Source organism: Falco punctatus (assembly GCF_963210335.1).
Source record: "Falco punctatus genome assembly, chromosome: 8".
Lineage (NCBI taxonomy): Eukaryota > Metazoa > Chordata > Aves > Falconiformes > Falconidae > Falco > Falco punctatus.
In genome coordinates, this window is record NC_137588.1 from 2,214,656 (window position 1) to 2,229,929 (window position 15,274).

Below are 15,274 nucleotides of genomic sequence, written 5' to 3' on the forward strand. Positions count from 1 at the left end.
GGCTGGGCTGGGCCGGGCCGTGCCGCCGCGCGCGTGGCGCTGCCAGGTAACGGCGCGTCCCGCCGCGGCCTGGCCTGCGCAGCCATGGGCACCGAGCAGGTACGGCGGGGGATCCCTGGGGGGCCGGCGCTGGGCCGGTGGGCCCGCTGGGGGGGGGCGGCGGCCCGGCCTGGGGGGGGGGGCGGAGAGGGAGGGAGAGCGCCGGCCTGGCTGAGTGTGTGTAGGGGGGGAGCGGCGGGGCCGCGCGGCTCCTCACGGAGAAGGGGGGAGAGCGGGGCGCCGGGGCGCGCTGGGCTGGCGGGGGGCTGCTCTGGCGTGAGGGGTGCCGGTTTCCCCGCAGGCGCTGCCGACGAGCGCGTAGGGAGCCGCGATGGCGGGCCCCGCACCCCCGCGGGCTCCGTGCCCTGCGAGCGGCCCCCGGCGCCCCCCGCCCCCCGCCGGCCCCTCAGGAGCGGGGCAGCGCGGCCCAGCTGTGAGCTGGCTTGGTGCAAAATGCGGCATCGGAAGCCCTCTCCTTATTTTTTTAATTTTTTTTTTTTTTTTTGGGGGTGGGGTGTTGGGGTGTTGGTGTTTGTTTTTTTAAACATGAAGCGTCCTACTTTCCAGAAGCGCAGAAAGCTTACATGCTGAAGGCAAATGCCACCAGAAGCTTCTAGCTGCAAATGTGGCTTTAAATCACCGGGCATTAACCGATAGTAGTTTGTATTATTTCTCTGATGGCCTGATCAAGGTGTAGTTGGTTGATGTAATTCCAGGGAACAGTTTGCCCTCTTAAGCCATGTTCGCTTGTTTGTGAGTCAGCCTTACTCTTTCACTCACCCTAGGTTTTGATGTCCTCATTCGGATCTGTTTTGCTCTAAACAAAGTATGTGAGATATTTTAAGTGAAATAATTCAGTAACTTCCTCCAGTGAGTTAAAAGTTCACCAACTTTTCTTCACATGTGTTTCTGCTTGAGGTGCTGATTAGAGGGTGTGAGTTGGCTGCTCATAAATATCCGATAGTCCTCGCCACCCAGCACTCTTCTTTTTAGTACAGCTTATTGCCAGTAGTGAGTTTGCAGTACAGTATTTTAAAATATTCCTACTGTCACCGGTGGAACTGGTTTCAACATGTGAGTTTATCAGTATCGCAGCTCAGGGGTACAAGTTGCGGTGCTGAATTTTTCAACAGAAGATCTAATCAAAACTGTGTGGCGTTGTATGTGAAGTCTTAGCCATTTTTATATATATACAGTGTAAGGTGTAGTCTTAGCCATTTTTATAGCCCCATTATTTGTACAAATGCCCAGGTTTCTGTTATTTGTTCCTAACGAGGAATCCTAAGAATTAAGACTGTGGACCTTGTGACTGAGGGAACTAGATAATACTCTTCCAAGCATTCAGATCTATTTTCTTCTATAGAAAAGTGGTTTTGTTTGTTGTTGTTTGTTTTGGTTTGGTTTTTTTGGTCATTTGTTTGTTTGGCTGGTTGGTTTGGTTTGTTTTGATTTGGTTGGTTTGATTTTCTTCCCCATCCCACTCTCCATCTGCTCCAGCATCTGGGCTGGAGGAGCAGCGAGCTGCACGGTGCAGCCTCCTTACATGAGACACGGGGAACAGGGCGTGTCTGTAGCAAAGTTCAGACCCACCCAGGGTGGGTTTGCGGAGCTGGCTCCGGCCCAGCAGCCGTAAGGCTGTTGCCAAACCAGACTCCATCAGATCGCATGAAGAGTCTGAGGGAACAGCCCGGCGGTCAGCTTGGAGAAGGTGGCGGAGGAGTGTAGTTACTGTCTTCCAGTGCCTGAACTAGGGAGAAAATGGTGGTGGATCCCTCTTGGTGCTGTGCAGCAGCGGGAGGAGAGGCAAGGCTCTCAAGTTGCAGGGAGGGGAGCTGTGACGAGGCATGGCAACCACGTTCCTCACCCTGAGGTGATAAAGCCAGGGAGAAGGTTGCCTGGGGAGGTGGTGCCAGCTGGCCAGGGCCCTGTGCAGGCTGACCTAGCTTTGTGTAGCTGGTGCTGCTGTGCGGAGGAGAGCGGATCATCGCAGCCACAGTTCTGCTGATTTTTCTTCGTGATTCTGCCGCGGGCGGTTTGTACAAAGCTGTGTCCAAAGCAGTCCGAACGCTGCCCATAGGCTGCGCTGCACCCTGTGGCCTTTCCGCCTTGGTAGGCAGCAGCTCGGTGATGCGGCGTGGGTGCGCTGCTGGGAAGTGTGTCTGTGCTGGCGTTAGAAAAGACTGGGAGCTGTTACATGGTCTGTGGTGAGAAACTTTTTGCAGCTGAATATGTTAGACTACAGAGAAGCAAATGGCCTTGTATTTTCCCAGTGACCGTTCCAATTACCAGACAAAAAGCAAGCTTGTCAAGTAAATCTGTATTGGTTATAATCCTGCTTTTCTCTCATTTATGCAGAAGTGATCGTCTGTGTCACTGCAGGCTGTGAGACTGGTGCGGGTGTTAGAATGTCAAGGTGTGAAAAATCTTGCACATGGGCTGTGCCTCACTGGAAGATGGACTGTCGAGAGCAGGAAATGAGGGACTGAAAGAGAGGTGGTTATGGTGACAAGGTCTTCAGTTGCCTGTTCTGTGATTGCCAAAAAGCTAGACTAAAAATACCAAAACTGGCCTGCTTGGTGTTTAGAGTACTTTAATTTACCAGGCATTTTGTTCTCAGTTTAAGGGGAAGCCAGATGCATTTGATTTCATTTGAGGAGAGAAAGGGGGAGGATTGATCTTTTGTTCATTAAAAGAGTAGTGCTGTTGGTTTTGAAACAAGATCCTTAAAACCTTTTGTTGTATGACCTTCTTGCAGTAGTGGTAGTCAGGGAGTTTCATGGAGTTTTTCCCATCACGTTCAGGGGAATAACTCCTTGGAGCTGGAATGAGTTTGCTCCCCTTTCACAAATGGGATCGCAAATTAGTATATGAAGACATTGCTAACAACTGATAATGTATGTCTCTACATATTTTATCACTGTCAAATTCCTGTATTTTGAAGGTGGTTTTCTTTGGAGCCTGATATAGATTTTTGGCTCGCTGAGGAATTGCCAGACTTCATTCTTGACTGCAAAATCTATGTAGATAGTTAAGTGCCTACAACTTGTGTGAGTTTTACACCACAGCAACTGTACAGAAAATGATGGCAAACCCATTTTGTTTAAGGGTAGCTCAAGTCTGCACAGACTTTCTGTGCTTTGTGTCTTTCGTCTGTTACAGTCTGCATAAGACACAAAGCAGAAAGAGAATGGCTGTAGCATAACCGCGCAGTGTTAGATATTTTGGTTGGGTTTGATTTTATTTGTTGGGTTTTTTTCAAAACATGTTTATGTTTGGGTTTTTTAATGTTTTTAACATTTAACAAAGCATGTTACATGGAAAGAGGCAGTGTGGGCAGTGCCAGGGGCACTGGTGGTGGTGTGAAACCAAGGAGAAATAAGCAGCCAAAGGCAGTTGTGTTAGAGCCAAATTTTACAACTAGATTGTCTCGTTTGTTCATAGGAAGGTGCTGTACCCTGCTGAAGTGTGCTAGCCAGCATCCTGGGCATGGTCAGGGATGCTTTTGGACGAACAGCTTTGATGTCTCGTGCTGAGGGATCAACATTGTGGAAAAGCAAATAATACCGGACACTCTTAAATGAAAGTTTATGGGTTAGAAAAAAAAAAAAGGGGCCATTTTGTGTTTTAAAAAATGTTGACTGAAGAATGGGAATCGAGAAATTACTTGGTTTTTTGTATTACTTGATGGTATCTTGTAATGCTGTAATGTATATTTTGCCCAAAAGGTAACATAAATGCTTCCCAGCCTAAAATTAATTTTTCAGAGCTATGATTTTACAAAGGTGTTTGAGAAAGTTGAATTCTACGTGGAAGCACTCTAGGAAGAACAGGGAAAGTGATAGGAAATTGTATGTGTGAAAATTATTATATGAGAGAAAAATGCAGCTAGAGCTAGATTACAAGTGTATGTATTTCTTTAAGTCTAATACTAGTAGTAATCTCAAATTTCTAGTTGTGATCATCTTTCCCCCCCCCCTTTTTTCTTTTCCTTTCCTAAGCCCAGTCCAAGTGGCAAAGGGAAGCTGGCCAAGAGAACAGTGAACTTACTACCACAGTTGTCTCAGGTAGTTTTGGTGGCTTTTTTGTAAGCTTTCATTTTCAAATATGTGTCGCAGCATGGTTATGTAAAGACCATGGTCCTCATTCCAGTATGTGCCGAGGTGTATATTCTCTCTCTGCACTATGTATGTATATTGCTTATGTATATTATGTCTGTATGTGGAACATTGTTTATATTTCAATATTTAGAAAACATTGAAAGTAGTGTTTGAAAATGTTTATGTAAGGTGTAAAACTAGTGAGTTTATAAATATCACATACAAGTTTAACATGCTTCTCTCTAACGGCCTGGATATTTAGAATTTGAGGGTACTGTGTAAGTAGTAGTTCATTGTATGGTTTTCATGTTGCATTATTCCTGCTGTATATTAGGCTACAGTTTCTTTGATTTACTATATTTACAAAGCCTTGAAGTGTGTGTTAGTAGCACCCACAAGTGTCGAAATAAAATAAATGTTTATTCCAGGGAAGGTGTAAACCACTATGGCAGCAGACTTGCCCTTCATTCCATCTAAGCAAAGAACAGAAAGATGACGAGGCAGATGAGTTTACTGTAGAAAATGAGTGTTCACCTGGTAAGGTTAACATTTTTAGCGCTACTAAAGAAAACCTCTCAGAAACATAAAACATGTATGATACATTTGAACTTTTTTTTTTATTTCAAAATGTATTTTCTGCAAGGAGAATATCTGAAGATGAGATGCAAGAGACACAAGATACAGGATTCTACAGATAATGAAGCAGGTGCTGGGCCGTCAACTTCTACATTGCAGAGCAGCAGTCATCTGAAAAAAAAACATGAAAGTTTCAGAAGTGCTCTTGTTGACATTATATTGTGAGTTTCCTTATCCTTGAATAATGTGGGTTTTATACTTTTTCATAGATGAACCAAATATTTGAATTAAATTATTTTAAGATTTTGATGATTGTAAATGGAAAATATGTATATGAGCATGAACTATATCACCAATTTTTAAAGGTGAACATTAGCAGGTAAAATAGAAATTTGGTCACATGCTTCTGTGTTCCTTTTGAATCAGAATGTCTTGTGCTCATTGTTAAGGTTTTCCGGTTCCCTTTTTTTTTGTGGTGTTTCTTCACAACTGACATGTAGGACAGCTACATTTTAATGCCAGTAAAATGTATCTGAGGAATGTGATGCATACTCTGTATTTTGTTTGGTTTTTTGTCTCAGGCAGCAAGACCTTACTGAAGAACAGCTTCCATCCCTTGACAGAACCCAGCCTGCAGGAGCAGATTCTTCTACACCAGTAGAGAAAGATACCTTGGTAGCTCAATGTATTTAGTACTGTATTAAATGAAGTTAATTTGAGTATTAAATAAAATACAATGCAGATCATTTATTGTAAATATTGTCAAGATGATTGACACAATGAGATATGACTGATAATGACATATGCTTCCATTATTAGTTTCACACAGTATGTTATTTATCATGTTACTGTTGAGAATGGAACATTAGGAACGTGTAGATGATTCAAGGAATTATAGAATGGAATAGTAACTGGAGGATAACCGGTGTCAGAAAGTAATAAATTAATCTTTTCTACACTTCCTGAAGGTGAGAATGTTGTGCAAGGGCAGGTGCACTGCTTTGTCTAAGCAGATAGAATCCATGAGACTATTCTCTTTGGGTTACCCTCATCTAGGGCCTAGGATGTTCTTCATTCTCATTCTGGTTTAAGATAGCTTGCATGACACAATTGTATACACAATTTTGTGATTTATGTATATTTAAAACAGATTGAGTTCATTTTGGGATAAATTGACTGAAATAGAATCATGTTACTTCCTGACATTGGTAATCTTCCACTTGATATTCCGTTGTGTATTTCTATGCATCTGGGCTGATAAGTTTTTTCATGTTTCCACTGATGCTCTGAGGTTTTGTTAAGCAGATTTCACGTGCCTGTTATACAAGCAGATGTTCTTATCTGTGGTTATACATTCATATTCCGAGCAGTGCATTAGCTGTATGTTGCATGTCCACACAAAAGTCTGCAGAATGCCTGGCTTTCTTTTTGAATATGTGGTCCAGCCCCAGAGTTAATGGATAATAATGGAAGCACTGGAGTGATGAGATAGATCAATATATCTTGAAAATTTATTTGAGGAAAAAGTTGGTACTGGAACAGTGCGAAGGAGGGGCATTGCACCAGAATTGTAGAACTGTAAAAGCCAAAGCAAAACAAAAGCCAGAATTCAACAACTTCTGTCCATTCTTCAATGAAATTTTTGTTATTTAGCTCTTTTCAGAGAAGTGGAATGAGGCTTATGGCACTATACTCTTGTTTTTTTGTCTCCACGGAGTTTTATTGTTATTCTGCCCACTAGTGCTTGGCAGGCTGGTGAAGGTATTTACATCACATTTAGTGATGTGTATGTAATTTACAACATAAAGCAGTACTTGGTGATAAGTATGTTTATTTTTACTAAGTAAGCCTGTATCTCTAGCTAAACCTGTAGTAGCAATGGCTGTCTCATACTGGCCTTAACCGGTGCATCTTATTGTTTTATCCTGCAGAAATACCACTATTACATTTGCCATGGAATTGGTACAGCAAATGTGGCCCCCATGGATGACTCATGGCTAGATCACATCTTAGCTTTAATTCCACAGTGCCTGAAAGTACTTGATGAAAGTATACATTCACTGACTGATGAAGTGAAAGAAGACTATCTTCTGAGTATAAAAAAGGCTATAGGTAGATTTCTAGGAGTTTACTTGTGTTTTCTCCTAAATTGCTAATATTCAGAAGTGTTTGTGGTTGAGTGCTGCTCACTGCTGAGAGCTGCCGTTGTGGAAGAGTGATATGAAAGTTCTCTCCTGCATGTTAGAGGCACATTTTAATAAAAAGAATACTTGGGTCTTCTGGTCTTTGTAATGACCTAAGATGATAATATTCATTATTTCTTGATCTTTCAACACTTTCAAAAAAATATTATTTTATATATATATATCCCCATTTAATAGTATAGCTTTCTTCTAAATCCTTTTTCACATATGACTAGATAGAACTGTTCTCAATGAGTTGTGTATTGGGTCATTTTGGTTGAGATATGGAGGGGCTGGAGCGTGCCAGAGCCGGGCAGCGAAGCCACTGAAGGGGTTGGGGCACAGGTCCTGGGGGGGGGGGGCTGGGGCCACGGAGTGGGGGGGGTGTCAGCCTGGAGAGGAGGCGGCTCAGGGGAGACCATCTCACTGTGTACAACTGCCTGAAGGGAGGCTGCAGCGAGGTGGGGACTGGTCTCTTCTCCCAGATAACAAGAAACAGGATGAGAGGAAAAGGCCTCAGGTTGCACCAGGGGAGGTTTAGGTTGGGTATTAGGAAAAATTTCTTCATTGAAAGGGTGGTCAAGCCTTCAGGCTGCCCAGGGAGGTGGTGGAGTCACCACCCCTGGAGGTATTTAAAAGACGTGTAGACATGGTGCTCAGGGACATGGCTGAGCGGTGCCCATGGTGCTGTTAGGTTTACAGTTGGACTTGATGATCTCAAAGGTCTTTTCCAACCTACATGATTCTCTGATTCTGTTCCTTCGCTAAAATTATTTTGGCTTCTTTTTTCTTTTTTTCTTTTTTAATATATTTTTTCAGTTGACTTTGTGTTTAGAGACACCAGGGCAAAAGATGAAGACAAGAAGGATATTCTTCTACCTCATCGTGCAGAGTAAGAAAATATATTGATTCAAAAACACTGACTAGAGAACAGTGGGGTAGAATAGCACGTATAAAGAACAGTCTTAGTAGTGGTAGTCAATGTCAGCCATAAATCAGACTTAATTATTACTTAAGTAAATTGAGATAATGATTATACACAGTCTGGAAAAACCCTGGAAAATGTGTGTCTACCTTGAAAGGTTGTTTGGATTTAGTTTTGTTTAGCAGTGCTCAACTGGTAAGAAGTCTCACAATTAATCCCACAGCCAACAGGCAACCCTTGATAGAGGAGGCCAAATGCTTATGTATAAACTGCATTGTAATGTATGGAACAGTGTCATATTCTGCACAGATTTCACTGAGTCTCTCATTTACAGATTGTGACAGTTTGGGTCAATAGATCCAGGTTTAAGAATGTAATAAATACAGACTGTTTTGATCTGAAGAGCAGTTCAGCAATATGTGGTATGAACGGTGATAGATGCCTGGCTTTTCTGGCTGAGTTTTCCAGTACGTAGCAACCTCCATACTGGAGTGGATAGATGTGGCCTTTGTTCTGAGTAATGGATTAATCTCTGTTCCATTCGGACTTGCCTTAAAAAATCTGCAGTCTACTGGAAGCAAGTATAGGGCTACTCCAGGGATCGTAGCATCTGCCCAGGGTGGGTCAGCCTGCCTAGTATCAGCTTTCCTAGAACATCATACTGTCATTCTTCCCGAGACGTGGAAGTGAAGAGGTACCTCCTCCAAAGATACAGCCAAGAACTGGGAAATAAATTTGCCTTGTCGGGGAATGAAATGATACAAACGCTGCAGAAGGGGAACGCTTCCACCGATACCAGCCAGGCTCAAGGGTAGCAATACTGAGTGATCTTAAAAACAGGAAAGGTTTTGTTGGAAATAGTGGTTTGAGATAGATGCTTTTAGATCTCAAATGCTAGGCATTAGAATATAGTAGAAGGGGTGGCTGTGACAGATGTTACTGAAACAATTTGCATTTTAAAAAGAGAAATCATACACGATGAATTTATTGTTGTTACTGTATCCCTGGGGTAAGCAGCCATCCTGCATCTGATTCTTTGTAGATCTTCCCTACCTCCTAGGACCTGCGTGGGACATCACAGTAGCATGTGTATAAGCTTATATCACATGCTTAACATGCAAATCCAAAAGCACAAAATTCTCCTAGCAGAATAATCATTGGTAAAACAGGTTCAGTCCATTAACAGTATTTGAAATTTGAAACTTCATTCTAAAGAAACAATATAAGATAAAGGTGGAAAAACTTGGAATTTTTTAAATTTCCTGTAGCTACTTTTTCTGTCTCCTGTAAAATAGAGATTCTCTGAGAAATTGACGCTTTTTTTATCTCGGAAATTACTTTTATGGGTGGGAGCTCATTGTGCAAATGAAAACAAGTGTTAAAAGTATATAACACATTTGTCAGGAGTGTTTTTGCTTTTCCCCTGAAACCTAAAGGTTGCAATGTATGCTACTTAAGTGGTAGTGCTTAATATGTTAACAGTAAAATCAGACTGCCTGTAGAAAATGACAACGATTTTTAAAGCAGGAAAAGAAACACCCCACCAAAATAGTTTAATGTTTTGAAAAATTTGGAAGCAGGCCAACTGAGTTAATGAAAAGGCTCTAAATCTATGAGTCTTTACAGATTTGGAGTGATGAGCATAAACTTATATAAAATAGTACTTATTGTAGAAAATTGCTTATTAATTGACTAAATACATTATGTATGTATAATGATTTTATATGCTAAATATAAGGGACCATGAATAGGTTATGGATCTCTTAGAATTTGGTCAGTATTTCTCTCGTTATATTTTTTTTATGTAGTGGTCAGTATTTGAAGACCTTCTTTTTGGTATCTGAATAATAAGCGGAAAGTTAGATTTATCTCCTGCATTCTGTGCTTTCTGGGTTGCAAAAGAATTATCTTAAAGTAAATGTATAAACATTTTGGTTCTTAGCACAGCTACTACATTCATTCTACTGTTTCTTACTGGTTTTGTGATTGTTTTTTGGTGGTGGTTTGTTGTTTTTTTTTTTAGACTAGAAGTAGTGCCAAAACTTTGGAACAAGTCTTTCTTATCAGCATGCAGTTACGTGAAAGAAAATTTGCATGCAATAAATCCTTTAATGCTTGCTGTTCTGAACTTATGGGAGACTTCATTTAAGTAAGTGTTATTTGTATCTCTTAGGTTTCAGCTGCTCAGTGATTTCAGAATCTATGTAGGGAAATAATGGATGATGACATCTAAAGATTTCCAAGTTACTGTGTTGAATTGGAACTGCTACGATACATCTACCTGAACACTGGTCATGGATATGATGGCACTGTTTGACAGCCCTTATCCCAAATAGATTTGTCTGTGTTCTCTCCTCATGCTTCAAGGAGTTTCTGCTGACCGTTTCTCCATAGAGGTCAAGCTTTTGTATCTGTACGTCCCCAGAAATCACAGGGAACACTTTGCCATCTTCATGTCTTTTGATATCTAGGCAGTTTTAAGCAAGAAGCTGAACATGAAAGTTCAATAGCTGTTTTGTACTTGATTATTTTTTTAGAGTGTGGGTGAAATACCATTTGGACTTGGCAGTTTGTGATTTTGATTTTTGGTTTGGTTTTTTTCTACAGTCTCTGGCAAGTTTCTTCTGACATATTTGAAAAAATAATTTATTTGTGGAAATGAGTTCCATTTCTCAATCTTTCTTGCTTTTAGTATGGTCCCTTAATCTGTTCAGATATGACACCTTTCTTTTTTTTCTTCAGTCTTTCTCAGGTCATGAGTATTCAAAACAATCTGTCTCCCAAGAAAAGAAGGGTTGCTGTCTTGCATAGCAAGGCATTTATGTCTTTTACCTTATTAACAAGAGAAAAAGCCATTAGATGAGCTATTTTCTGCTTCCCAGAGTAGACCAAACTGGTTGCTTGTTTCTTGACTGGTGGTACAAAAGAGAATGAACTGACCTGTCCAGGCCAAGTGCCAAAACAAGTTACAGGGAGTGGTTTGTTTTATTTTTAAATTTTTGTTGTATCTGCTAAGTGGGAGATGAAATTCAGCCAATGGCTTTTAAAAAAAATGTAACTGAAAATTATTTTGAAACTAGGTTTAGGTGGTTATTCATTTATTTTTATGTTATTTTGTAGTATTTGTAGAAATCCATCCAGTCCTAGAAAGCAATGATATTTAATACATTCAGAATTGTTAATGTTTGATCCTATATATAATGCATATCGTATACACAGACTCTGATTCTGAAAACAGTTATTAATATGCCTAAATGCAGTAATTACTACTTCAGTTTAAGACCATGCATACAGACGGCACTGCAGTGGTTGTATTTGGTTGCTCTGAAACAATAGGAAATAATTTCTGAAAATAACATTATTTTAAAGTGTTGTAAGATATGATTAAAAACACTTTGAAATGCGAAATATGAAAAAAGTTTAATGAAAACAGAAGAATGAGAAACAAGATACGGTGAATATGCTCCTGAAATATTCATGTTACATTCTGTTTCAGAACTTTACGCCTTTTTGATACAGAAATATTTCACAGTAAACAAGAAGCGGAGGACCTCACATTTTTCCAGAATAAAGTCATGAAGGAAATTGAAAAATCCAAAGAGATTCTATCCAAGAAGTATGATCCGCTGTATCATATTTTTTAAGTTATAGGGAAATATTTAACTTTTTTTCCCACTGTTTTTGAAACTGAACTTTCTGGAGAGAGGAAAAATGTCCCATTTTAATAATATGTATTAAAGTAAGAGATGCAATGTTGTGAAATTGAGGCCTGTGAATGAAAGCTGCTGTGTAAATATTGAGCATGTTGTCATGATTTGTGCAGTTTTCTTATTCTGAATTTTGGTGTGATATATTTTGTTCACTTCCTAGAGGGACAGTAACAATGTATGTGTTTTAGTCTGACAGAAGCTTTTGTTTTGTGGATTCATTTGTGCTGGATAAATGAGAAAATACCATTTAATACAATCAATTATTTATGCCATTTTAGAATATAAACTGTGATATAACTTATTAGATAATAAGACTTTCCCCATCCCTACTTCACACAAAGGAAGTGTCTCATGGATAGGAAGATTAACCTGATGTCACTTCACTAGCAGCATCTCTGCAGACCATGTATTGATGAATTTCAGTTTGTATAGTCTCAGTTTTGCAGCTGCTTCTGAGAACAGAATCATCTGAAAAATGCTGCATTAATGAGATCTGTTGACTTCAGGGATTATGATTAAGATTTTAAAAAGTGTTTGGATATCATAATTTTTATATATTCAGTCTGAGGTATTTTAAAAGAAAAAAGGCAGTTTTCTTGGTAGCGGACTCAGTAAGCCGCCATTAAGTTTTCAAATAAAGCATCAGAATTGCTAGGTCTTTTTTTAGGTATTTGTGGCCAAACACAATGTGTATTATTTGTATGCATCTGATCTTTCTTTAACTTACAATGCTTGATTTCTGCAGTTAAGTATTACTGCATTTTTACTATTTCAAGTTTTAGTCAAGTAAAACAACTGTCAAGACGGCTATATTCTCAAATACTTGTTTTTTCATGTTATTAACCTTGAAGGCTTTTATTTCTGCACTTGTCCATGGTTCTGTTATGTATGGCCTTTATTGCTTTCAAGTGTTTTTCTTCCAGACCCTTAAAATACCTTTCTGCTGTTAACTGAAGGCTGCACTTCTGTGCTTTCTTTTGATTTCACAGACATGCCAGAGTCAATTTTATTTTGGTTAAGGGCAACTGGGCAGAATTCCCTTTGGATTGCTTTCACATCTTAATATCCGCTGAGGTTGCAAGGGTGCATAATGCACTGCACAACCCCTGGGACTGGAGTGTGCTGCCTGTGAAGCCTTTCTGGCCTGTGAAACAGGAGATGAAGATAGCAGACTTGTCTATCATAATACCTGGTGGTTTAAGTATGGTTTCATGATAATAAAAATACTTTCAGAGACAAAATTCCTTAGAGTTTCAAGATACTACCATATGACTGACTTAAGGTATAGTTTCCTAAGTATACTGCAGCATCTTTTGACTGCATGTAATATAAGCATTTACAGCAATTAACTTAAAAGCACAGATTTATTAATGCTAATCACTTGAAAAGCTTAAAAATATTGTATTTTTTTCAGGTGGTTTCCAGAAGTGCAGAAAATCTTTTACCAAGGTAATAAGCGAAAACAAGTACCCAGCCATGCCAGCATTGCTAAACTAGAGTCTTTCTTCAATTGTGCTGCCACTTTAATGACTCATCAACTGCAACATTTACTTCTACATTCGATTCAAGACTTCACAGATTTAATTGTTCAACCTGCAGTAAGTAGTCTTTAATATGCATGCTAGCAGCATTGTTTATCCATGTATGTACAAGTCATTTCCTGTTTATTTCGCTTATTTTGAAAAAAATAATAGAAAAGAAGGTATGAACTTTGCTGGCAGATGCTTTCTGGAAGAAAAGGAATAGTGTTTTAGGAATGCATTATTTATTAAGCAGAATTAAAATAACTTTTATTTTTCATGTAAGAAGGGGAATATCAACATATTTTAAATCTGGTGTCCTCAAGAGCACACTGCTGTCAGGCATACAGTAGAAATGCATTAATGTAAAGGCTGTTTGCATCTACTAGCGCGCTCTCTGTAATACCCGTCTTTGAGGAAGTTTTATCTTCTCTCTCCTGTTGGGAGTTAGCTTTGTCGGGATAGTTCTGGGCAGGGGGGAAAAGGTAAAAAAGGAGGAGATTCTCCTTTGCACTCACATAATGTCTACCGTAGAGGTAAATATTTCTTGATATTTGATATCTTGGAGTGCATCTGGATCAGCATTTTGTTAGTACAGCCTTGCCATCAAATATCCACAGAACTCTGGCTCCAGGTAATATTGATGAAAAAATAGGCAGAGAATGTAAGGAAGTAAGGAATCATGTTGTGGAGGCAGAGTATATATTTTTCATTCCTGCTCCCCTGTAATTGCATTGTCTACTTCTGAGTTAAGTAAGCTGTGATGTCTACAGTAGTATTTTCTGTTAGTATTAGTAATTGGTATGTATTTTCTAGTCTTACCTTTCCTAATAGCTATCCTGTGCTGCCTAGTAGCGATAAATTGCTTCCTCACGTTTCCGAATCAAATTTTTCTGTAGTTAGAATATGTTAGCAGATATGGAAAAGTTACATGAGCCAGATTAAAAATATGATAAAAAAACAAATTATGCCGCAAAGGACAAAAGCATATACAGTGTTTTTTTTTAATACATGGGACTCCATACTGTATATAAAACCTTCATAATACTCAATTTTAGTAATCAAATTCTTGTTTAGCAAATAGAATTGGATGTAACACTTTATTTTTTTAAGGTTAGTAGATTGATAGTGACTGTTCTGGATGATGAATACAGGTACTGCTGTACACATAATAATTTACATATTGCTATGTTTGTGAGCGCTACTACTGTAAAGCTACTCTGCTTCAGTCTACGCAGAAAAAACTTAGAAAAGTTGTTTGCTGGTGTATAGAGGATGCCTCTCGTGCCTACTGAAAATAATGTTGCATTTCATCTTAATGAACGTCAGTGTATATGAATTTTATCAGAGACGTACTTCCTACTTGCACAAGTATTTTTGTTAGGATTATGCCATGTAATTTGCAATTAAAGTCTTGAAAATTTAAAATTCATATGCTGGAGTAATTCTTAATGACTTTTCCTGCATGAGTTAGGTTAACTAATACTATACTTTCTCCCCGGCTCCATGTTAGGAATCAGTCCAAACCTACAAAGAGCCAGGTTTAATCCTGAGGCTAATCCTTGAGAATGACGGTATTAAATTTGAACCTGACTTTAACGACTGTGAGGATGTATTACTGGATGTTTATACTGTTATGATTCAAGCTGTCAGTGATATACCAAGAGTTGAGACCAAATTATTTTCTAAGTGGGTAAGAAATTACAATACTTGAGGGTTTTGTTTTATCATTGTATTGTTCCTACGTTTTGTTCTTAGGCCTTGTTGTCAGAACTATTTGGAACAATTTGACATCATCTTAATTTTATTAATAAAAGGCCCAATCAGTGTTCTCTAAGGAAATGAAAAGCTAAGAATTGCCTAGTTTATGAGTTATTTTCTGTAGCAGCTACTACAAACGTACTAGAAACAAAACTGATGTATTTAAATTTTAAACACATTTCTGCAGTATTCTGTAAAATATCTTCTATACTGATACTGGAAAGGGTACTGTCTTTTTAAATATAGACCCTCTTTGAGTAGACTATCCTTAAAATAAATAATCTAAACCTTAATTTTTAAGCAGTTTATATTTTAGTTGTTTTATGTATTCAACCAGGTTGAAATGTTAGGTCAAACAGGAAATAATCTAGGTTAAGTAAAAAACTTTTTTAAAAAAATGTAATTATTTCATAAAAAGTACCTACTTGGTTTAGAATTGCATGTTACTTCTAGTATAGCAGTC

At 39.0% G+C, this 15,274-nt stretch overlaps 1 protein-coding gene across 1 annotated transcript in view; it reads left to right on the plus strand.

Annotated features, from left to right (window-relative positions):
* Positions 1-5: 5 nt before the first annotated feature.
* Positions 6-15,274, plus strand: part of DNAH7 (dynein axonemal heavy chain 7) — a 112,624-nt gene continuing 97,355 nt past the window's right edge. The window contains exons 1-11 of the mRNA XM_080399345.1: positions 6-99; positions 4,038-4,103; positions 4,565-4,673; positions 4,780-4,933; positions 5,294-5,387; positions 6,644-6,824; positions 7,715-7,787; positions 9,844-9,969; positions 11,317-11,436; positions 12,945-13,128; positions 14,564-14,743. Of these exons, the coding sequence (XP_080255471.1) occupies positions 85-99; positions 4,038-4,103; positions 4,565-4,673; positions 4,780-4,933; positions 5,294-5,387; positions 6,644-6,824; positions 7,715-7,787; positions 9,844-9,969; positions 11,317-11,436; positions 12,945-13,128; positions 14,564-14,743 (1,302 nt within the window). The 5' untranslated portion in view covers positions 6-84. The remainder of the gene's footprint in view (positions 100-4,037; positions 4,104-4,564; positions 4,674-4,779; positions 4,934-5,293; positions 5,388-6,643; positions 6,825-7,714; positions 7,788-9,843; positions 9,970-11,316; positions 11,437-12,944; positions 13,129-14,563; positions 14,744-15,274) is intronic.